General features: G+C 40.6%; 1 protein-coding gene and 1 long non-coding RNA gene across 6 annotated transcripts in view; one reads left to right on the top strand and one right to left on the bottom strand.

The window, feature by feature from the left end:
• ube2e2 (ubiquitin-conjugating enzyme E2E 2) overlaps nt 1–2,530 on the bottom strand; it is a 321,809-nt gene extending 319,279 nt beyond the window's left edge. Inside the window, exon 1 of the mRNA XM_069913966.1 lies at nt 2,153–2,530. Within this exon, the coding sequence (XP_069770067.1) occupies nt 2,153–2,163 (11 nt within the window). The 5' untranslated portion in view covers nt 2,164–2,530. The remainder of the gene's footprint in view (nt 1–2,152) is intronic.
• A 106-nt stretch (nt 2,531–2,636) lies between these two features.
• Nucleotides 2,637–24,165, top strand: part of LOC138751549 (uncharacterized) — a 155,769-nt gene continuing 134,240 nt past the window's right edge. For 4 of the 5 annotated variants that reach the window (XR_011350042.1, XR_011350039.1, XR_011350043.1 and 1 more), the window contains exons 1-2: nt 2,637–2,815; nt 8,471–8,555. This is a non-coding gene — a long non-coding RNA (uncharacterized lncRNA). The remainder of the gene's footprint in view (nt 2,816–8,470; nt 8,556–24,165) is intronic. The other variant, XR_011350041.1, reaches the window with a different exon arrangement.

Genomic DNA, 24,165 nt, shown 5'->3' with positions numbered 1-24,165 from the left:
AATGAACAAAAGGCGCCATTGTTGCCTTGCTGACCAAGGGTCTGAGACTTTGACCAGCACCTGCACCATCAGCTTGTAGTCCATGTAGGCCATGAACACTCGGCCTTCGAGGATGTACCAGAAATGGCGTAAGGCCAGGTACATTGCCAGCAGTTCGCAATCAAAAGTGCTGTACTTAAGCTCAGGTGGTCGGAGTTGTTTGGTGAAGAAAGCAAGTGGCTGCCACTGGTGATCCAACCACTGTGGCAGCACTGCACCTACTGCCTGGTTTGAGGCGTTTGTCGTTAATGACAAATGTAAGTTTGGATCCGGGTGCAGCAGGAACGTGGCTTTGGAGAGTGCTGTTTTGGTCTCCTCAAATGCCTGGAGTGTCTCTGCAGACCAGCTGGGCTCCTTGTTACCTGCCTTAATGAGATCGAAGAGAGGCCACATGGTGGCTGCTGCTCCTGGGAGAAGCGATGATAGAAATTCACCATCCCAAGGAATTCCTGCAGCTTTTGAGGGTTTTGGGACTGGGAAAGTTCCAAATGGCCTCAACCTTGTCAGGCAAAGTGCTGCTCCTCCGCTGGAGATGAGGTGTCAAATGTGGACAAACTGAATTGGCACTTGGACAGGTTGATGGTTAGCCCGAAAGTCTACAGCCGGGTAAACAGGCGTTTTAAATGTTCTTTGTGGGTCCTGGTGTCTGGGTTGGCAATGAGGATGTCGTCAAGGTACAAGAAAATCCCCTCCAGACCTCAATGCACATGAGGTGCTGGATTGTTTGGGCTGTGTCTTTCAGCCCAAATGGCATTCTCAGGAACTCGAAGAGATTAAACGGGGTGATTATAACTGTCTTCTAGACATCGTCCTGGTGCACTGGGATCTGGTGGTAGCCCTTCACCAGATCATCGTTGGAAAAAATCTGGACATCTTGGAGTCATGCGGCAAAGTCCTGTATGTGCGAGATTGTTTATCTGTCTGGTACTGTTGCGTTATTGAGGTAGTCTCTGCAGGGGTGCCAGCGTTCTTTGGGACCATGTGTGGGGGCGAAGTCCATGGGCTGTTGGAACGGTGGACAATCCTCAATTCCTCCATTGTGGCAAAATCGGCCTTGGTTTGGAGGAGCTTATCTTGGGATAGTCACTGCACCCATGCGTACACTGGTGGTCCAGTGGTCTCAATATGGTGTTGCACGCCATGTGCTGGTTCTGCATCGTGGAAGTTGGGGGCCAGTAGAGCAGGGAAATTGCCGAGTAGTGTGGTGTACTCATTTTGTTCGAGAGTGTGGACTCCCAAAGGTTGGAAATTGGGTTGGCGTAGTGTGAGGGGGAAAACCTGGAAGGTGGTGGCATTACCAGCCAGCATTGGTTGAGGTCAACCAGGAGTTCATTTGCCTGGAGGAATTCCGCTCCTAGGAGAGCATGGCCTACTGAGGTGACAGTACAGACCCACCTGAAAACTGTGTTCCTGGTGGGGATGGTCATTCAATGTGTCCCAAAGATGGGGATGGTCGAACCATTGGAAACCTGTAGGGGTAGGCCTCTAGCTTTGTTCTTCTGCTCAAAGAATGTGGGCAGAACTAGGCTAATTTCTTTCACAGTGTCTATCAGAAATTCCCGCTTGGACGTCCGGTTACAAAGGTAAAGCAGGTCTTTTCTGGTGCCAACCGCCGAGGCCACTAACGATGGCTGGCTTGCTCATTTCCCTGCATCGGACTGGGTTTACTGCCTGAAAAGGTGCAGGGTGGAATGCACTGCCGGGCATTGCAGCCCCACCAATGGTGGTTATAGCAGTATCCTGCTGTTTTGTCTGTGCGTTGTGGCTGTGCTGCTGCTGAGGTTTGTGCTGTTGCTCCCATTGTGCAAATGGGCCACACATGATGGAGTCAGGTTGCAGAATACAGAAGAGTCGGTCTGCTTCTCTCGCCACGAGGTGCGGTTCGGCAAAGTCCATGTTGGAGATGGCAGCGGAAACCTGGACCGGCAACTTGGAAAGGAACAGGGCCTCAAACAGGAAGCGCTTTGTGTGTCCGTCTGCAAGGGCCGCTAGCTCCTGCATCTGTTCTGAGGGGTTGCGATCACCTAGGCTCTGTGTGTTAAGCATCCCAATGCCCTGTTCATGTCAGCTAAGTTTAAATGACTCGAGCAAAAATCGTTTAAACATCATGTACCTGCCGTCCATGAGTGGGTTGTTGACAAACAGGGCGACTTTCGCTGCTGTGGAGGAGTCTAGGGCGCTGACCACGTGCCAGAACTTCGTGTCCTCGGTTGTTATTTCTCGCAGGGCGAACTGTGATTCTGCAAGTTGCAGCCAGCTGCATGGCTGGTTTTCTCAGAATGGCAGGAAGTGGACGTTTACGGTGTAAACTGCCACGGGAGATCCAATGGTGGCAGTCACTTGGGCTGTAGATGAGTCAGCAGGATTCATCTTGCTGTATGTTGTGGGTTATAAAACATTAGAACCTGTTTGGGGTCACCACTGTAGCACTGCTCGAGACAGAGCTACTGAAATAAACACTGTGCACACCAAGCAAGTAAACCAGTAACTGCTGTTTATTCAAACCACACGTGTTCCTTTTTAGGGAAGGCAACAGACTCACAGTAGTGATGTCATAATGCTGCTGTGAGGCCTGGCCATTCCCCTGGCAACGCGCTCCTGCGACCTGGAACTTCTGTGCAGTGGGAGGAAAGCCACTGCGTCCTGCGGCGCTGGCTGTTTGCTACAGTGATTCGGCCCGTCGTGTGCAGTGTTGACCCGGCCTGCTACACCATACTGAAAACACACAGCAGGTTGGGCTGTATTTGTGAGAAGAGCAAGAGATTCAACGTTTCAGGTCAGAGACCCTCTGTCAGAACTGAGATGAGGAGAAAAGAAGTTTGTAAATCTGCAGAGAGGGAGGGAATAAGAGGTAGATGTCCATCATGGGGTTAAATGGGTTGATTAAGGGGATAAACAGAAAACAAGATTTTCTGGTCAGAGAATGAATGGTTGGCAGATGTAAACAAAATCAAATGAACCTAGACATAAGAAAACAGGAGTTGCTAAATGCAGAGCTGGAGAACAAACTTGGCAGATCAAGCTAGGGTTGTCCTTCACTCCCTAACTGAAAGAAAAGGAAGGAACAATGATAAAGTGTTAACCAAAACTTGCTTCCTCAGTTCATCCCCAGTTCCATTTTGTCCCTTAAACATTCCAACTAAAATTACATCCTTCATAATTCAGACCCCTCTAGGATAAAAAAAAAGATATGTTCAAACTATTCAATGTCTCTCAAGGCACTGATCTCTTTGCATCTTCATATCCATGTTCAATGGCAGACATCAGCATATGCATGCTTATAAGATGGGCACAGGCGGAAATGTTAACTGCCTTTTACTTCCCATGGATGCTGTGTGACCTTGACCTGCTGAGTTTCTCTAAGACTCTTTTGTGTACTGCACAATACCCCAGTATCTGCAGATTTTCTTGTTTACTTCCAGATGACTTCTCCATTTTTTCCAGATGTCAAAGATCGAAACTCCAACAGTTCTTGCATTTCAATAATCTATATTTCTCTAATCCTTCATTTTACTTCAACCACACCTGGCCTCCCAATCCCACTCCCTGCTGCTTTTTGACCATTTCTTTGATAATGAATAATCAGTTTTCAACACAGGCTTTAGCTTTGTTTCCCCATACTTCCCCATCTCAATAAATTCTAAGCTCAACAAGATGTTGAACTCTTCTGCTGTGTTCACTCTATGACCATTTCTTAGAGCTGGAGCCCAACCCTAACAGTGGACCTTTTCACCTATCTTCAGGTACATTGTGACAGCATCAGTCCTGCCTCAAGCCGAACTCAACACTTTCATTAGTTTTTCTGCCACTTTCCACACTGCCCTCACCATTGTGGTCAGCTCAGACTCTTTCCTTCTTGAATCTTTTCGTCTTCAGCTCAGAAGATTGGCTAAACTACTAACATCCATTACAACCCTCATGACTCCCATGGTAATTACAACTATTCTTTCTCTCATCTCACTTCCGTACTCCCAGTTTGAAACAATATGTTTTGTCAAGCTGAAATTTAGTAGTTTAGTGTACATATATTACTGCTATATTTGTTAAATATATGAACCAAGGTCCTTTTGAACATTACTGGTATTTTGTTAACCAGATATACCTGATATAATGGAGCATATCAGAATTTAAAAATTACCAGCAAACTAAACACTAACTTAGATATTTCACGTCAGTTACCAAAGCCACAAATGTTTTAAAGCTAACAAACTTGATTTATTGTGGAATCCTGGAGGGCAAAAAGGGGACAGGAAATAGCTTTGGCAGATAATATTGACAACAATCCAAAGAGATTTTATGGACAAATGAAAAGAAAAAGGGTAACTGGAATCAATGTGATCAACCCTGTGTGGAGTCACAGGAGATGGGCAAGGTCCTCAGTGAGTATTTTTTTTACTGTGCAGAAACACATGAGGACAGTAGAGGCTGGTATTGACTCGAGAACAGTCAGTATTACAGTTGAGGAGGTATTGAAGGTCCTGATGAATATGAAGTTAGACAAAGTTAAACACAATCTGAAGAGGAACTCAGAAGATTAAGCCATATCAGTGGGAGAATAAGAATCATCAAAATTTCAGACCAGAGAGTGTAGAGAGAAAATGTTAGTATATAATGGTGACTGGATGGGAGAGGTTAGGGATTGTTGAACCAGGGAGGACTGAAGAGTGTTGAAGAGAAACAATTGATTGGCAGACAAATTAAAGAGAGGTAAAAATAAATCAGTCAGGCAGAGGAAGATTAGACCTACAGGGTGGAGGAGAGGGGTGATAAGTGGAGACAAAGGCTGTTGTGTGGGAATTTTATAAGAAGATAAGTTGACCAGATGGAACTGAATGGGTTTGGGAATGTGGATGAAAGAGGATGGATGGGAATTAGTTGGTGATGGGTGGGAAAGGGGAGAAAATAGGGGGAAGGGAAGAATGGAAGTATCTCAGAAGAAGTGAGGGGACTCTTTATCTGAAAATGGAAAATCAATGTTCATGACATTAGATAATTGACTGATAAATTCAAGCAAGTTTAACTTTGGAAAAATGTCTTTGATGCACCACTTTGAACTGAAATCAGACTATGTATAGCGCACAATAATGAGTTGTAAATCAAGCCCAAAATTGACATCCAATCTTTGTCTGAAAAAGAGATAATAAGATCATCCTCCCATTCAATTTTAATCCCAATTAGCAAGATTGTTTTCATATTCAATAATTTATAATACAGGGCAGATATTATACCTTTATGAGCACATTGTAATTCAAAAAGTTCATCAATAAAATTTGAATATGGAAGAATTAGAAATGTTGAAAGTTTGAAACAAACAAAATGTCAAATTTGATAATACCAAAAAAATGTCTATTTGATGGTTTAAATTTGATCATCAATTGTGAAACTTTATTGTATAAAAAGATCCTTAAAACTTTAAATTCCTGATAGATTCCATTTCTGAAAACCTGCGTCTAAAATAGCAGGTTGAAATAAATGATTAGTTAAGATAGGACTTGTACTTTTAAATCCCATAATTCAAAAAAAATTTTCTAACTTGACTCTGAATCTTCAGTCTGTAAAATTATTAAATTCTTTGTCAGTTTTCGAATAGAGAGAGGTATAGATGAACCCTATACCACCAATAAAGAAGTGTTTTTAAGGGATTTTAATTCCACCTCAATCTAGTTAGGGCAGTCATCTGTCTTTAATCTGTTTCAGTTCAAAGTGGTGCATTGAATACATGTTTCCAAAGTTAAATTTGCTTGAATTTATCAAGATATCAACTCTGTGATAAATGTAAAATTTACAACACCTCTTTGATACATATGTTTCCGTCATGCTCTAAATTGCAAAAATATTGGGCTGATATTTTTAGAAAATTTTTGACCATTTTTGGGATTAATTTGGATCCATGTCCAGTAATTGCAATGCTTGGCTTTTCCAGAGACATAAACATAAGACTATCCTCTAATCAAAGACAGATTTTGGCATTCTCCACTTTACTAGCAAGAAGAGCAATATTGTTAAAATAGAAAGAGGAGTTTCTACCCACTCACTGACAATGGTTATAAGACATTATATCCTTTTTAAATTTGAAGAAAATTAGGCATAATGTCATGAAAATCAAGATTTCCTTTGATATGACCTGGGGTCTATTTATGTATTACTTTCACAATTGGTCTAATTCAGTGTGATTGATGGTTGTTACAGTGCGTGCTTTGTTTGGATCTCCCGAGGTCACTGCTTGGTTATCTCTACTTACAATATGAATTACAACCTTGGTTGACATTGGGTTAGATTTTTTATTTCCCTTTTTTCTTTTTCTTTACTCTTTATACAACTCTATACATAAATACATATCGGATTGGGATTTAAGTCCAAGTATTATTGTGACTATATATGCTATTATCTTAAATGTGTAATTGGCTCAATGCAATGGATTTATTATATTTTTGTTTTATTTTTTGACAAAACAATAAAATAACTTTTACAGAAAAGATTATTGACTGATCACGGGGTGTAGTTCCTCTCGATTACATTGGGCCTCTTTCTGGCAGCCAAGTGTAGGAATGGGAAGAGGAGTTGAAATGGCATCCAACTGGGACCTTGGGATGACCATAGTAGATGCTCTGCAAAATGGTCCCTAAATATGCACTCTTTCTCCCCAATTGCTTGAGACATATTGAATCCCTAACTTTCTAGGTAGTTTTCCAATGCTATCCAATGTTTAAACAAATATATATTATTTTCTCTTGATCTATCTCCAAAAAGAGATGGTCTCATTTCCTTTTGGCATCTGATTGTGCAACTGGATGTACTGCTAGCATATAACTGTTTGGATGATATACTAAGAAGCCTTGAGCCTGTATCTTGCCAAAGTGCACTGAATGCCATACTGAATTCAACTTGTAATATTTGTGTTAAATTATTTTCATATAATTGCATTTAATGCATTACAAAGATTATGCAAATTCATTCAGAATATCTCTGTACAATTTAACAACAAAAAAATCTACTGAAGAAAATCAATGGATCAGGTCAGGAATCTTTTCCCTAGGGAAAAATTATCACACACTGGAAGACATGCGTTTAAGATGAGGGGTGGATGTTTAAGGGAAAAGTGTGGGTCAAATATTTTACACAGTGGTAGGTACCTGGAATAAGCTGGCAGGAATTGTGGTGGAAGCAGAAATAATGTACAAGAGATTTCTAGATAGGGACATGAATATGAAGGAAATGGAGAGATATCAGGTACAAGCAACTGAGTTTTAGTTTGATTTAGATATCATAATTGTTACAGACATATGGGCCAAAGGGCCTGTCCCTATGTTACTCTGTTCTATGTAATGTGAGCCATATGAGTAGGAACATCAAAACAAAATTGTGGATAAGTTGCAGACAAAGTTGCTCATTATACTCCCATGACCGTGTGGCCAGGCATAATTCCAATGTCATCTGCGAGTTTGCTGATGACACCACAGTTGTCTGTAGAATCACAAACGGCAATGAGGAAGTATACTGAAGGGAGATAGATCAGTTTGTTGAATGGTGTACTGACAACAACATTGCACTCAACATTAGCAAAGCCAAGGAGATAATTGTGGACTTCAGAAGGAAGTCAGGGGATCATGACCCAGTACTCATCGAGAGCTCAATAGTGGAGAGAGTCAAGAACTTCAAATTTCTGGGTTTCAACATATCTGAGGATCTGTCCTGCAGCCTCCATTTTGATGCAATCATGAAGGAGGCCTGCCAGTGACTATACTTTGTGAAGTGCTTGAGGAGATTTTGTATGTCACAGAAGACTCACGAAAATTTTTACAGGTGTACCATGGAAAGCATACTGGCTGGTTGCATCACTGTCTGGTATGGAGGTGCCAACTCAGAACAAGGAAAAACTCCAGAGGATTGTTAACTCAGCCTGCAACATCATAGGCATTCAGGCTCCACTTCATCGAGGACATCCACATGTGACCATGCCCTTTTCACTCTGTTACCATCGGGAAAAAGGTACAGGAGCCTAAAGACAAGTGTTCAGCTGCACAAGGTCAGCTTCTTCCCCGCTGCCATCAGATACCTAAATAATCAATAAACAAAAGATACTGTCTCACTTTTTGTGCACTACTATTTAAATTTTTTATATTATTATTGTAAGATGATTCATAATATGAATGTTTGCTCTTTGAAGCTGCTGCAAAACATGGAATTTTGTGACTTGATCGTGACAATAAATTCTGGTTCTGATTCTGAAAAGTAACATTGATTTTTTTTATCTTCAGCACTAATCTGTAGATTTTAAAAATCATACCCTAAGTTGTGATAGAGTCATTTGAAACCCACTGAAAGGGTACAAATATTTCTACAACTTTAAAAATATTTCATACCTTCTAAATTTGGTGTTGTACGCTGACTTCCATTGACAATAAGCCGTTTTCAATCATTTATCCACAAGGACTGACAATTATGACCCAGAGGATGAAGCTACTTCACTCCCATGCCCAGCTGGGCGAACCACAGCTCCTTAAAGACTTTGTCAGGTAACTTCTAGACAGATGACCCGGGGTGTTTGAGATCTAATATTGCAGAATCTGAAAATTAAGAGACATTTAAAATTAGAAGTTTATCCATGTGTAATTTTGATTGATTGTAGCATCTTTGTAAATCAATATTTATTAATCACTACATTGTCTCACCAACTACTTATGGTATGACGTTACATTTATCAATAGAAAAAAATCATAGCTTGAAAGTAAATAATTCAATAACTAATTGGCTCTAAACCACTTTGGGAAATCCTGAACAATTAGTAGAAGATATTCAAATCAAAATGTCTATATCCAATATTTAGTGTTTTTGTTGTATATCTGAAAACTGAACATTTTATAAAATCATGAGCTGATTTATCACATTGATAAAGATAATTTTGTTTTTGCTTTTAATTTTCCAAAATATGGAAAAAATTATCTGTCTTTGGGGCCAAATGTAAAATCCTGATCTGGTTAATATATTTTATAATAGTAAGAAAGAAGATGGTGGAATAGAACAATAAAATACAGAAAATAGCTCCTGTCTGTTTTAACTTATTTCCCATAAAAATCAATGCATTAAAATACAAGGCGATATGATATGCCAAATCTCCTGCTTTTATTGGAGAAAATGATTATGAAGAATATATGGAGGCGTGTGACATTGCAGTCAACACAGTTTAAGAAAACAATTGTTAACGTATGACACAGAAATAGGCCCTTCGCCTTGAATGCCTGCACAGAAAATGATATCATTAAATAAAATCTCTGCTACTATTCAATGCACATTCATATGACGATCTGGAAGCCTTTTAAACACGATAATTCTATCTGCTTCTACCATTACTCCTAGCAGCCCATTCCACTCTCTGGGTAAAATAAAACATGCTCTGCTCATCTCCCTTAAATTCCTCCTCACTACCCGAAATTACACAACTGTAGTTGGCCACATAAGCAACAATGATGAATCGCACTACAGATAAAAAGTGGAAAATCACGTAACAACATGGACAAGATGAAGAAGATAATTGTGGACTTCAGGAGGACCAGGAACAACCACCCTCCACTACACATCAACAAATTTGTATTGGAGAGAGTGGAGAGCACGAAATACTTTGAAATTCACATTACATTTCCTCATTCATCAGGAAGGCACAATAGTGACTACATTTCCTGACAATGCTGAAGTGGCAAGACTACCAGCTGCTATTATGTCAACCTTCTGCAGGAGCTTTATTGAGGGAGTCCTGGTGCCTGCATCACAGCGTGGTACGGTTGCTACAGAGAAATGGATTGGAGGTTAATTTGTAGGACCATAAGAGTGGCAGAGCGAATCATTGGAGTTTTCTTTTCCCAACCCCACCCCCCCCCCCCGCCATCGGCGTGATCTACCAGGATCATTGTCTGAAGAGGTCATGCAAGATCATTGAGGACTTTTTCCACCCTGTACACAAAATCTTTCAGATGCTTCTGCCAGGAAAGAGATGCTGGAGTATCAGAACCAGCTTCTTTCCACAGGCAGTGAACGACCAAAGGAGCTGCCCACTCTAATAATTTGAGACCCTTATATTCATAAAGCAAAATCTATTTATTTATTTATTTATTTGTATATATGAATACTTGTCCTGAATATGTTTTGTTTGTATGTGGATTGTTCCTGGTTGTGTGTCTGCATGTTTTGCATCGAGGATTGGAAAACACTTTTTCATTGGGTGGTACATGTGCAATCAGATGACAATAAATTTGACTTGATTCAACTTGAAATGCATGTGATCTGCTATATGACATTTTTATTTGGGGATATGTTTACCAGGTCTACGCCTCTCATAATTTTAGAAACTTTTATCAAGCCTCCCCTTATCCTCCAATGCTCCAGAGAAAATGTCAAGTTTGTCCAACCTCTCCCCATAACTCATACACTCTAATCCAGACAGCATCTAAGTAAATCCCTTTTGTTCACTTTCTAAAGCCTCCACATCCTTCTAAAATGGGGCGATTGGAATTACATGCAATATTCCAAATATGGCCTAACAGCTGCAACATGAAGGCAAGCATGTCATATGCCATCTTTACCACTCTACTGACTGAACCCCCCCATATCCATTTGTACATCAATGCTGTTGAGTCTTGCGATGAAATATATTCTCTATCCTTACCTTACCTTTGACCTTGAATTAAACTCTATCTGACAAACCTATAACTGATCTATATAATATCCTTTGATAGTCTACTATGCTGTCTACAGGTCCGCCAATCTCTATGTCATATGTAAACTTGCTAACCCATCCATCTAGTTTTTCATCAAAGCCATGGGTGTGTATAGTCGCAATTTTGCCCATGAACGTGGAGTATTAAAGTCTTAGAGCAAACTTTTTAATCAGATGTAATTGGTAAACCATATCAGGGATACAGAGTATGTAAGAGCCAAAATGCGCGTACTTACTTTGTTAGTCAGTGTCCTGTGGTCCCTAGGCTGGGTGCAGCCATCTTGATTCTTGTGCACACACGCGAGTCTTCAGTTGGCGCATGCACAGTTGGTTCAAGTATTGGAGTTCGGTTGGTGCATGCATGAGAGGTAAGAGCATGAATTCAACATTGTCAGGGAACTTAACTCTTGTGCATGCGCCAACTGAACATGAACACATACACACACACACACACACACACACACACACACATACAATATATTTAATATATGTTTGTTCATGTATGTCTGTTTGTTTGTCTGTTCTCCATGCAAATCAATATGGAGCACTCTAGAAATGCCCAAGGAGGTTCAGTAGGGGTAAAATTTGATGCTGAATGTCATGACCACATTGAATTTAATCTTTAAGGTCATATGAAGTTCCAAAAAAAATTGAATGTGCTCCAGAGACACATCAGTTTCAGTGCTGTGCATTGATGTACATTGAGAATAAAAACAAGTGGCCAAAGTAACAGCAGATCCGCCTCAGTGCTCAGGTCTCCAGACAAATAAGGAGCAGACAGCGGGAAACTGAGGAACAATGCCAAATCCACCTCAGTGCTGATGGCGCTAGGTATTACATGAACAGACAACAAGAGTCTGCTGAGGAAGAACAAGCAAGACTCCAAGCAATGCGAACAAAAGCCACCAGCCGAAGGGCAGCACCATTTACTACAGCCAACCTGCATTTATATACTCAACTGACATTAGGTATTTTTATGGAGTAACGCCGCATTGAGGCTAGCTCCATTGGGGGCAAGAAAAGACGGAATTAACTTTTTATGGAGAAGGCCTATAAGGCTGCTCCATTGTAGCTTTTATAGAGAATGGTATCGGGAATGTCCTCTGGAGCTAACGGAGGCGGGGCAAGTGGTGCGTCGAACAATGGCTGTCTTCATTAACCATAATCCCCATATAGCTGGATCCACTTTGGGAAATACAGAGATCAGTTCCAGCTGTGTTGGAGATTATGGGTAATGAAGATGGCCATTGATCCTTCCAGCTCTTCTGCCCGATGCTGCCCCTCTGGCATGCTGAGCCCAGCTATTCGCTCCCCTCTTTCATTCATTGGACTCCCTGGTTCTGCCTCTCCGTGTCCACTCCTCATGTACATTCAAATTGAGCATTATCAGCCATATGACACCAATGCATGTTCATTGATTTCCATATGTACACACACTGATGATATAGAGGATTTAGATCACATCAAGTGCTATACTGGCAAAATATATAGCTGATCTCACTCCGTGATTGATTTTGTTAAAAATTCTATTATGTAACATTGTTTCTTGGCCACAAATTTGAAAGGTGGTGATTTTAATTAGTGATTTCCAAAGTTGGCACTAGCAACCCCCCCTCCCATGGGTGGTGGAACAATCCAAGGGGGCGGTGAGGGAAAAGGGGATGTTCTGAACCTTCAGTCTTCATATTATTTAGTCAGCTGAAAGTTTAATGACGAAGCCAGTGCAGTAATTTTCTGGCCAGACTCAGGACGGCAGTAGTGAGCAAAATAAACAGCGACAAGGTATTCTCGCAAGAGCTGGTCTCAGTGACCACCACATTGTACTGTCCCCCTGTTCAGTGCTGCCGCTGCCACCTCTCCACTGCTCAGCGCCACCACTAACTCCCAGCTCAGTGCCGCCATTAATCCCCCCACTCAGCGCTGCCATTAAACCCCCACTCAGCGCTGCCACTAACCTCCCCCTCGCTCAGTGCTGCCACTAACTGCACCTCCTTGTTGCTGCCACTAACTCCCACTGTGCCATTGTGTTGGGAGGGGTGGGGGGGGGGGCGAGCAGCAGGCCAAGGGGATGGTAGCCTGAAAAGGTTTGGGAATCACCGTTTTAAATTGAAAGTCACAATTATATTTTTCACTGGGAAACACCAAAACTGTAATGGCTAAAGGAAAGAACCATCAATCACATGGAACCTTGTTTTTTTCCAAATATTTGCAGGTACTTGCTTACTTCATTTTGTAGTTTATGAAGTTCCCCTGGTATTGGAACATTTGATCCATACTGATGCTTATTGAGAGAGGGTTCTTGGATACAGTATTTAATTGAAATTCATTTATCTTATTTGTAGTCATTAAAAAATGGCACAATTTGTAGAAATGTAACACAAAATCCAATCCAACCCCTTCTTATCAATGAAGACTAACATAGAAGACTAACATTTTTGGAGATCTGCCTGCATGCCACCTTTATTTTGCCTTTCATTTTTCCATTTAAATATGACATAATCATAAGTGGTTGACATCCATTGGAGCGCTTTCATCCCTAACGTCGAAGTACTCGAGATGGCAGAGGTCGACAGCATCGAGTCCACGCTGCTGAAGATCCAGCTGCGCTGGGTGGGTCACGTCTCCAGAATGGAGGACCATCGCCTTCCCAAGATCGTGTTATATGGCGAGCTCTCCACTGGCCACCGTGACAGAGGTGCACCAAAGAAGAGGTACAAGGACTGCCTAAAGAAATCTCTTGGTGCCTGCCACATTGACCACCGCCAGTGGGCTGATAACGCCTCAAACCGTGCATCTTGGCGCCTCACAGTTTGGCGGGCAGCAACCTCCTTTGAAGAAGACCGCAGAGCCCACCTCACTGACAAAAGGCAAAGGAGGAAAAACCCAACACCCAACCCCAACCAACCAATTTTCCCCTGCAGCCGCTGCAACCATGTCTGCCTGTCCCGCATCGGACTTGTCAGCCACAAACGAGCCTGCAGCTGACGTGGACTTTTACCCCCTCCATAAATCTTTGTCCGCGAAGCCAAGCCAAAGAATCATAAGTGAAATTGAGCAAGTGAAACTTCTATTCATTTATGATAGATTCCAACTTTCTAAATTGTACATAGCAAATATCTCGATATATGAACAATATCATTGATCTAGTTCCTTATTTTTTTTCATTGTGAGTTTTTTCTTATTTTTTTCTGGTTTTAGGTTTCCTTTCACTGAAGATGGGTTGACTTCTTGCATCGAAACATAGTTGGAATGTTTCTCTTGCAACTTTGTTTATGCACACTACAATGAAACATATTACAGCTGGGTTTCTATACTCTTGAACAGCTGCTGTCAGCAGAAAGGAGGGGCCTCATCTTTGTATCCCTTTGTGTGCATCTCAATGAGTTACAGGCCTGTCAAGACGCTGAGCTCTTCTGCTACCTCTGCACTTATTTCGGTAAACAATCCCTTCTCATGTCTCCTCTACTGTGCTTCCTCCTGAACATCCCCTTCAGATCGTTTCCTTCTTTGGACATGTTCGATTCTAATTATGGATGATAATTCTAACTATCAATGGCCTCATCTTCTCCACTTCCCGTACCCAATAAAAACTCACCCCTTCCCAACGGACAGCATTTTGCTCTCTTTTCCCCATCCCTAAAACTAGTGATCAAACAGCAGACAGGGGTGGTGCCAGTGTAGTCTGGTGAATTGACCCCTACCTTGCAAAAGCAAGGTTCTTGATTACTGCCTCATAACTTGGATATTATCCTACCCTTGGGCTACAACTAGGCCATTCTCTCTGCTTCTTCTTGGAATAATGTTCTGACCATTTTCCATCCACGAACCCTCTCATCAATTTGGCAGAACTTGTTCTCACCTTGAATAACTTATCTTTCAATGGCTCTTATTTCATTCAAATCAAAGGTGTTGCCCTGGGCACTCACATGAGCCCAAGCTAGCCCTACCTTTCTGCTGACTGTATGGAAGAGTCCTTGTTCCAAACCTACCCAGCACCAACCCTCAAGTCTTCTCTCATTACATTGATGACTGCATTTGGGCTAGATTCTGCACCCATTGCATAACTCGTCAATTTTATCAACTTTGCCACTGACCCCCACCCTACTTTGAAATTCACTGGCCATTTTCAACATTTCTCTCCCTTTTCTATATCTCATTATCTCCATCTCAGGAGGCTAGTTATACACTGAGATTTATTAGAAACCCACTAACTCCAACAGCTAGTTCAACTGCACCTCTTTGCACCCTGTCTCCTGATTGGATGCCATTCCTTTCTCCCAATTTCTTTGTCTCCACTGCATTTGCTCTCAAAATGAGGTCTTCCATTCCAGGACAGCTTCCCCTCTACTGTGGTCAATAGAGCCATTTCCTCCATTTTTAAGAGTTCTCTTACTCCCCTCCCTCCCCCCCAATATGGATCAGGTTCCTCTTGTCCTCTCATTTCACCCCACCAGCCTCTGCATTCAGCACATCATTCTCTGTCATTTCTGCCACCTGTATCTAGACCCCACCACCAGATACATCTACCTTCCCTGAAATCTTTCATCTTCTGCAGGGATCACTCCGTAACTCACTTATCCCCTCATCTTTCCCTACCCACATCTCCGTGACTCTCAGTACTTTCCCTGCAAATACAGATGGTACAATGCATGCTCTTACAGTTCCTCCCTCTCCATTATCCAGAAACCAAAACAACCCTTCCACATGAGGTAAAGATTCACATGCACCTCCTCTTACTTTATCTATTACAATTTGTTGCTCCTTAAGTAACCTACACTACATCATAGACTTGAGGATTGTTTTGCAAAGTATCAATGCTCTGTTTGCAATGCCCATTCTGAGTTGACAGTTGCATGCATTTCAACTCATCTAAAAACAACACATCTCTCTTGGGCTTTCCCTACTGCCAGTTTTCTAATTTCAGCTTATGAATCCTTCTCTCACTTCTCATTTCTAATTCTACTATTCTTCTAATCACCTGCTCCACCTTGTGTGACTCATTTGACTTCACCTGACCCCTTTGTTTTTCTTTGCCTTGCTCTCCCTTTGTCTGGCTCCTCCCAATCTACTGTATAATGCCATGGTAAATTATACTTCAGCTCTCCCTGGTTCACCAGTCCCACACAGGCCCCATGTTCTACTCGTATTTCTTCTCCAAATTTCCAGTCTTGAAAAAGGGTTTCAGCCCCAAATGTTAACTTTTTTTCCCCATTGATACCTCTCTGAGTTTCTCAACAGATAATATTTAGCTTCAGGTTCTAGAATCTGCAGTCTTCTGGCTTCCTGCTTACCAGGCAAAATACTACGTGAACCCTTCTCTATTTTTCCCCAAAGAAAATGGCTAAGCAACAAGTTTAGGTAAAATAAATTGAAAGCTATTTGCAAATTCATGAAGTCAATTATAATTGAAATATCTCAAGACTTCAGCAGAACGACAAAATGTAAAGAAAAGAACAGCCATGGAAAGAGTATCCAGACTTACAAGTAATAGGCTATCCAGCAACATCTTGGGATTGAAGATTGCCAAGCCCTTTGTATGGCTTGCACCCAAGAATATTAAAATAAGTGGCTCCAGAGCCAGTGATGGATTGGATGTGTTTTTCCAAAATTCCTAATATTCTTAAAAACTCTGAGCAGATTGGAAAATTGGAAATGTAACACTCTTATCAAGAAAGGAACGAACCATGGAATGAAAAACTCTTGGTCAATTTGTCTGACATCTGTGATTCAGAAAATGCTGCTATTTTACATAGCGAAGACGGTTGCCAAAAATTGCAATAGGATCTTGATCAGGTGGGCAGAGGAATGGTTGATGGAATTTAATACAGAGAAAAGTGAGGTGTTGGATTTTGGGATGTTTAACACGTGAAGGATCCACACAGTGAATGGAAGGAAACTTAGGAGTGTTATAGAGCAGAAGGAGTACAGGTTCATAGTACCTTGTAAGTGACGCCTTAGGTAGAAAGGGTGATGAGGAGGCTTTTGGCATGTTGGCTTTCATCAGAGTACTGAGTATAGAAGCAGGGAGATCATGTCACAGTTGTAGAACATAGAACACTATACTATTGATATGAGACACACTGGCCTATAATTCCCAAGATTCTTCCTGTTACCTTTTTTAAACAAGGGGACTACATTTGCCATTCTCCAATACTTTGGTACCTCCCTTGTGATCAAAGAGGACTCAAAGATGGATGGAAATCTCTCATCAAAATACAAAGTGTGTACTGGACTTTCAAACTGGCGGATCCGATTGGTAAGGTTCTGTGCGGTTTAAACCTACTGAAGCAGGGAACACAGACCGCAGAGTGGATCACGGGAGATGTGTGGGAGGCTATTGGATGTGCTGCTGGAGAAGGCGGGAGCATAGAAAATGGGCCGGCATCGGGGTTAGACTAAGAGTTAGCCCCTTTAGACCTGCACTCCCGACAATCTTACTCTCAAATGTAAGATTGGTGGAGAAGAAAATGGATTACCTGAGGCTGCATCTGAACCAAAGAGAACTGCAGGGCTGTTGTGCTCTGGTGATTACCAGTAACATGGCTCCAGGACACCATTCCAGACTCAGCAATCCAGCTGGATGGCCTTATCTCCTTCAGGTCAGACAGATATACTGCTGCTTCTGGCAAGACTTGTATTTACATCAATGAAAACTGGTGCACCAATGTCTCTGTTGTGAAGACCTTCTGCTCAGCAGAGATAAAGTACCTCCTGGTGAAATGCAGACCCTTCTACCTGCTCAGGGAATTCTTGGCTTTGCTGATTGCTGCAATCTACATTCCACCTTCGGCTAACGAGGGTAAAGCCATAAAGAAGCTTTATGGTGTCATCTGTGAAGCCCAGACCTCCCACCTTAATGATGCCATGATTGTTGCTGGCAAATACAATTAAGCCAACCTGAAAACAGTCTTACCATTGATTCAACAGTATGTGAACTTCGCCACCAGAAGAAAGAAGAGAGAAAACCCTGGATCAGTTATACACCAACGTCTCTGATGCATTCAAGTCACTCCCATCTCGGTTAGTTGGATCACATATCTGTCCTGCTAACCTCAGTGTATAGACTGCTAGCAAAGCAGGCCAGCCCACAGGGAGATCAGGACGTGGCAGGCTGCAAGACTGCTTTGAGACCATGGATTGGAGTTGTATCAGGGAGGCGGCCACCTACAACAGTCATGATGGTCATGTAAACATAGAGGAGTACATGAGCTCAGTGACTGGCTACATCCAACCATTTTTTCCCTGTCCCAGTGGGACAAACCTATCCTGAACCCAGAACAAGTGGCCCCTAAATTTCCTCCACATTAGTTCTGTGCTTTCACGCTTGAACAACTGTTTCCAATTTACTCTCGCTAGTTCCTTCATCATTCCATCATAATTAGCCCTTTCCCTTATCCATAATTATGCTAAAGCTCAGGAAGTTGCAGTCACTCTCACCAAAATGCTTCTCTACTGCAAGGTCCGCCACCTGACAAGTTTCATTACCCAAGATTAGATCCAGTATGGCTTCTCCTCCAATCGGCTTGTCCATATACTGTGTCAGGGATCCTTTTTGAACAAACCTGACAAATTCAGCCCCATCTATTCCTCTTGCAATCAGGAAATGCCAGTCAATATTAGGGAAATTGAAGTCTCTCATAACAACAACCCTACTCCTGCACCATTCCAAAATCTGTCTGCTTATCAGCTCCTCGGTGTCGCAGGAGCTATTTGGAGGACTGTAGATGACTCCTAGTTATATCAGACATTGGTAAGACTACATTTAGACTATTCAGTTTTGGTCACCATGTCATAGGATGTTGTCAAGCTACAGAGGGTACAGAGAAGATTTACAAGGATGTTGTCAGAACTCATGGCCTGAGGTATTGGTGGATGACAGGTGATCTCAAAGAGGTGTACAAAATGATGAGAGGAATAAATTGAGTGCATGCATAGACTTTTGCCCAGAGTAGGGAACCAACTACATGGGTTTAAGATGAGGGAAGAGAGATTTAACAGGAACCTGAGAAGTAACTTTTTTTTACAGAGGATGAAGGGTGTTTAGAACAAGCTGCTAGAAAGAGGTAGTTGTGTAGGAGTATAATTGGAATATTATATCCAAACATAAAGCAAACACTCACAAGTTTTAACATCAGTAAAATGGGAGTCTGCTTTCCTTTATTTCCCTCTTCCAATTGTTTTTAAGTCTTCTTTCCTCTACCTGCACCACTCACCTTGCCTACCCATTGACCTATTCACAAGTATCATCACAACTCCTCGCTTTGACTGTGCATGCCTGTTACCAACACCAGACAAAACTAATGGTGACTCTTTGTCTCCCTTAAGGCAGGCAAAAGGCAATTTTGTTGTTCTGTGCTATGACATGACAATAAGGAATCTTGAATGGTGACAAAATGTGTTCCAATGTTATTCGGAAGTAAACTTTATTGGCATGCCAACAGTAGTTGAGGGATATTCTCAACTTTTTAGGTCACTCCTTGTGTATGTATGGATTTTGCATCAATAAGTTGCATGTTTGTATCAACTCTAAAGCCAGTATAAATTTAGAGAATAAACAAACATACATGCCAATTTATGGTGTTGAGGTTTACTGGAAAGTTAAGTGATATGAGTGTCTGTAAAGCAGGAAACTTTTCAGTATATTTTTTAAAAAATACTTTACTTATTTCATAAATATATTAATACAGTCTTTAAACTTTTATACATTTCAAGTATGTATTAAATATTTATAAACAAAAGAAAACAGAAAAAGTCCCCCCTTTTTCTCTCCCTGTGCCCTCCAATATAAGAATATAATTTTTCGTACTGTCAGAGCTCTCATTTCTTTCATAATTCTTTTTTCTGGGATATCACGTCTTTACATACCTTGAAGGGTTAGGTTTACAATTGGACCCTTACATAATCTAAGTATGGTTGCCATATCTTATTTTTTAAGATATTAGTGATTTTCTGCACGGGTATAAAACTATGCATTTCCCTGGCTCAACGACCAATAAGTAGGGCAGAGTCAGACTTCCAAATGATTGTTATACACTTCTTGGCCACAGCCAGAGCTACCTTAATAAAGCAGATTTGAAATTTAGTTAATTTGTTGCTCATGTCCATAAGATTGTCCAGAAGGTACAGCTCTGGGTCCTGTTATTCTTGTTAGTGTTTCATTGATATCATGCCAGAATGGTCTTACCTTCACACAAGCATAAAAAATTAAAATATTTGATTGACATGGTAGCAATTAAAACACATAAAGGAATACCACAAATGCTGGGAATTGGATTGGGTCCATTTGGCATGTGAGTATGGCATACGATATACTGAGGATTACATATCACCAATGCTTTGAAGGGTTAATCTGGCCATGTTGATGTAGAACATTTTGTTCAGTTTTACAGTGCTGCAAGCACTATTTTTAAAGGAAAAGTTTGTGCAGAACACCTTCAACTCCAAGCACATCAGGCCACAATCCTTGTGATCCTGCAGGTAAGCAGATAATGGATCTTGTTGTATGGTTTCCCTTGGCAGACTGTTAAAGTCTTTTGGAAAAACGTCTCAAACAAAAACTCTCAAAAAAAGCACCAAGGCGTGCTAGACTGGTGCTGAGATGGGTCTTTCATACACTCAGCAGCACCCCAAACCACCCTTGAGAAGGAACTGAATAGCAGTAATGGGCAGGGGGCTACCATCCAGCTCCTCATAGGATGTGAATTTGCCAAAGTCTGCAAACAGATGCAGTGATCTTTGTCGAGGTTCCTTTGAACAGTAGCAAACACAGGATTCAGAGTTCTATTGACTGTTCTCAAGGACACATACTGAAAAGCATCAACCTGACAAAAGATACCCTTTGGTCTCCTCGAAATGATCTGTTCTTCAAGGAGCTATCTATGGCCAGATACATTATACTAGTACACTTCAAGACAAACTAAAGGCATAATTGAGAAATGACAGTTAAGTTTAAGCCTCTTCGGCCATTGCACACTCATGGGTGGGAATCTTGAGATATTTTTGGTCATGGAGTACAAAGAAAAGATTAAGAAGGGCAGATATAATGTGAATCTTGTAAATAGAATGATCTGATTGGTACTGTGAATGGTAATGTACATATGTATTGATTTATGCATAAATTACATTTTTTTAAAATACCTTCGGTGTCCATTTTCTTTCTGTAGGAACTCACTCTCTTTTGGCATCCTGAGTTTTTTCACTGCAGAACAGACAAGCAGCCCTGCACTTACAACAGGGATTCAGTGACAAAGTATGCTCTTATCCTCACAATAGATTTCTTGCTTTGCTTCATGTTCTTACCTCTATTATCCATAACTGTATCATGGGTTTCATCAGTGCTTGGAGTAAAATTGTTTTAGATCAGTGAATATGTTAAACCTGACTCCCCAACTTGTTCTACAAAGTTTATCATAGTGAATTAAGAGTTACCCTCCTCTAGACTGGTACATCTTTTATTGAAAGGTATTAATGAGGCTTCCAATGGATTTTGGCAGTCATATGAATTTATGTTGGCCAGCCTATATTTCTCAGAATTTGGCATTCAAATGAAAGGATTTGGTAGGAAATGCTTTTGGATTCTTGATTGTGGGAATATTTCTATATCCTGGCCCTGAAACAAATCTCCTATCATAATTGGCATCCTCTTCTTGCTGTTCCTCCACTGTCATGTGCTCACACAAGAACATGATCCCAAACTCCTCCTTTCTTATTTCTGTTTGTAGATAATTGTAGGGAACACTTTAATACACTATTTGCAAGACTCTTGCAAATTTCTGCAGGTGCATAACCATCTGGTATGGAGGTACTAATGCACAGGAAAGAATTACAGAGAGTTGTGAACTCAGCAAGCCCAATCATGGGCATCAGTCTCCACTCCATTGAGGACATTTACAAGAGTCAGTGTCTCAAGAAAGCAGCCTCTATCCTCAAGGACCCTCACCACCCAGGTCATGCTCTCTTCACACTGCTACCATCAGGAAAGAGGTATAGAAGCCTGAAGATGAACACCTAACACAACAAAAGCAGCTTCTTCCCCTCTATGATCAGATTTATGAATGGACAATTGTAATATGGAAGATCATTTGTGTCACGTGAGCCTACTAGCAGGTACCTAGTCGAAAGTCACACCTACCAATCAAGGTCAAGCCTTGATCACAGGTTAATGCACTCCTGGTCATTGACCACTTTAATTACCTAGCCCAGGGGTCCTCAAACTTTTTATACCATTAACCCCTTCATGGAATCCTTGATCCCTCATAGACCGTCAAGCATGTACAAAAGTAAATAAATAAATAAATAGATAGATAGACATGCACGTTGACCGGGCCTCCCAGTAAGAACCCAAATTTTGTTACAACACCCCAATTGCCAAGTAACAAATCTGTAAATTAAGCAAAGAAGTCATTACAATAAGAGTAAAAAAATACCCTTCTGGCCAGGAAGATGCCAAATGGAGCTGATTCCAAATCTTTGGCATCGGCAATGGTGACTCCATTCTCTTTTTTAAAAATTTATTTTTTTATTTTTCACACTATGAACCATACTGACCAAAATATATACAGACATTTTTCTTTTGAATATATACAGTGTCATTTTCTCCCCTTTTCCCCCCTCCCTTCCTCACCCCCTTTCCCATTTATTCAAAGTTCAATCTATATGATACATTAAACCCGTTAAACAATGTCGTCACTTAATAAAAATAAAGAAGAATTTTTTGTCTTTTACTTTTACATACTGAGTCAGTTCATTTCGTTGTCTTCTCCTTCTGTCATTTTAGGTGGTGGAGGTGCGTGGTAGGATTTCTCTATTGTGTTTCATGTATGGTCCCCATATTTGTTTGAATATTGTGATGTTATTTCTTAAATTATATGTTATTTTTTCTAATGGAATACATTTATTTATTTCTATGTACCATTGTTGTATTCTCAAGTTGTCTTCTAATTTCCAGGTTGACATAATACATTCTTTTCCTACAGCTAGGGCTATCATAATAAATCTTTTTTGTGCTCCATCCAAATCAAGTCCAAATTCTTTATTTCGTATATTACTTAGAAGGAAGATCTCTGGGTTTTTTGGTATATTGCTTTTTGTGATTTTATTTAATATCTGGTTTAGATCTTCCCAAAATTTTTTCACTTTCTCACATGCCCAAATTGCATGTATTATTCCCGTTTCCTTTTTACAGCGAAAACATCTGTCTGATACTGTTGAGTCCCATTTATTTAACTTTTGGGGTGTGATGTTTTGCCTGTGTAACCAATTATATTGTATCATTCGTAACCTCGTATTTATTGTATTTCTCATAGTTCCGGAGCATAGCTTTTCCCATGTTTCATTTTTTATTTTTATGTTTAGATCTTGTTCCCATTTTTGTTTAGGTTTACAGTTTGTTTCCTTGTTCTCCTTTTCTTGCAGTTTGATGCACATGTTTGTTATACATTTTTAAATTATCATTGTGTCTGTAATCACATATTCAAAATTGCTTCCTTCTGGTAACTTCAGACTGTTTCCCAATTTGTCCTTCAAGTAGGTTTTCAGTTGGTGGTATGCAAACATTCTATCATGAGTTATATTATATTTGTCCTTCATTTGTTCAAAAGATAATAATTTATTTCCCGAAAAACAATTTTCTCTTCTTTTGATCCCTTTTCTCTCCCATTTTTGAAGGAAAGGTTATCTATTGTGAAAGGGATTAGTTGATTTTGTGTCAATATTAATTTTGGTAGTTGATAATTTATTTTATTCCTTTCTACGTGAATCTTCTTCCAAATGTTGAGCAGATGGTGCAATACAGGTGAATTCCTATGTTGCACCAATTTTTCATCCCGTTTATATAGTATATGTTCAGGTATCTTCTCTCCTATTTTATCTAGCTCTAATCTGGTCCAATCTGGTTTTTCCCTTGTTTGATAAAAATCTGATAGGTATCTTAATTGTGCGGCTCTATAATAATTCTTAAAGTTTGGTAGTTGTAAGCCTCCTTGTTTGTACCATTCTGTTAATTTGTCTAGTGCTATCCTCGGTTTCTCCCCTTTCCATAAGAATTTCCTTATTATTTTCTTTAGCTCCTTGAAGAATTTCTCTGTTAAGTGAATTGGTAATGATTGAAATAGGTATTGTATCCTTAGGAAGATTTTCATTTTAATACAGTTTATCCTTCCTATCAGTGTTTGTGGTAAGTTTTTCCAGTGCTCCAAGTCATCTTGTAATTTTTTCATTAATGGCTGATAATTTAGTTTGTATATATGGCCAAGATTATTATTTAGTTGTATACCTAGGTATCGAATTGCTTGTGTCTGCCATCTAAATGGTGATTCTTTCTTAAACTTTGTCAAATCCGCATTATTCATTGGCATTGCTTCACTTTTATTTGCGTTGATCTTGTACCCCGATACTTCTCCATATTCCTTCAATTT

Source organism: Narcine bancroftii, chromosome 1 (genome assembly GCF_036971445.1).
Source record: "Narcine bancroftii isolate sNarBan1 chromosome 1, sNarBan1.hap1, whole genome shotgun sequence".
In the NCBI taxonomy this organism is placed as follows: Eukaryota; Metazoa; Chordata; class Chondrichthyes; order Torpediniformes; family Narcinidae; genus Narcine; species Narcine bancroftii.
Note: the sequence above shows the minus strand (reverse complement) of the source record. Positions and strands in the feature narration are given on the sequence as shown.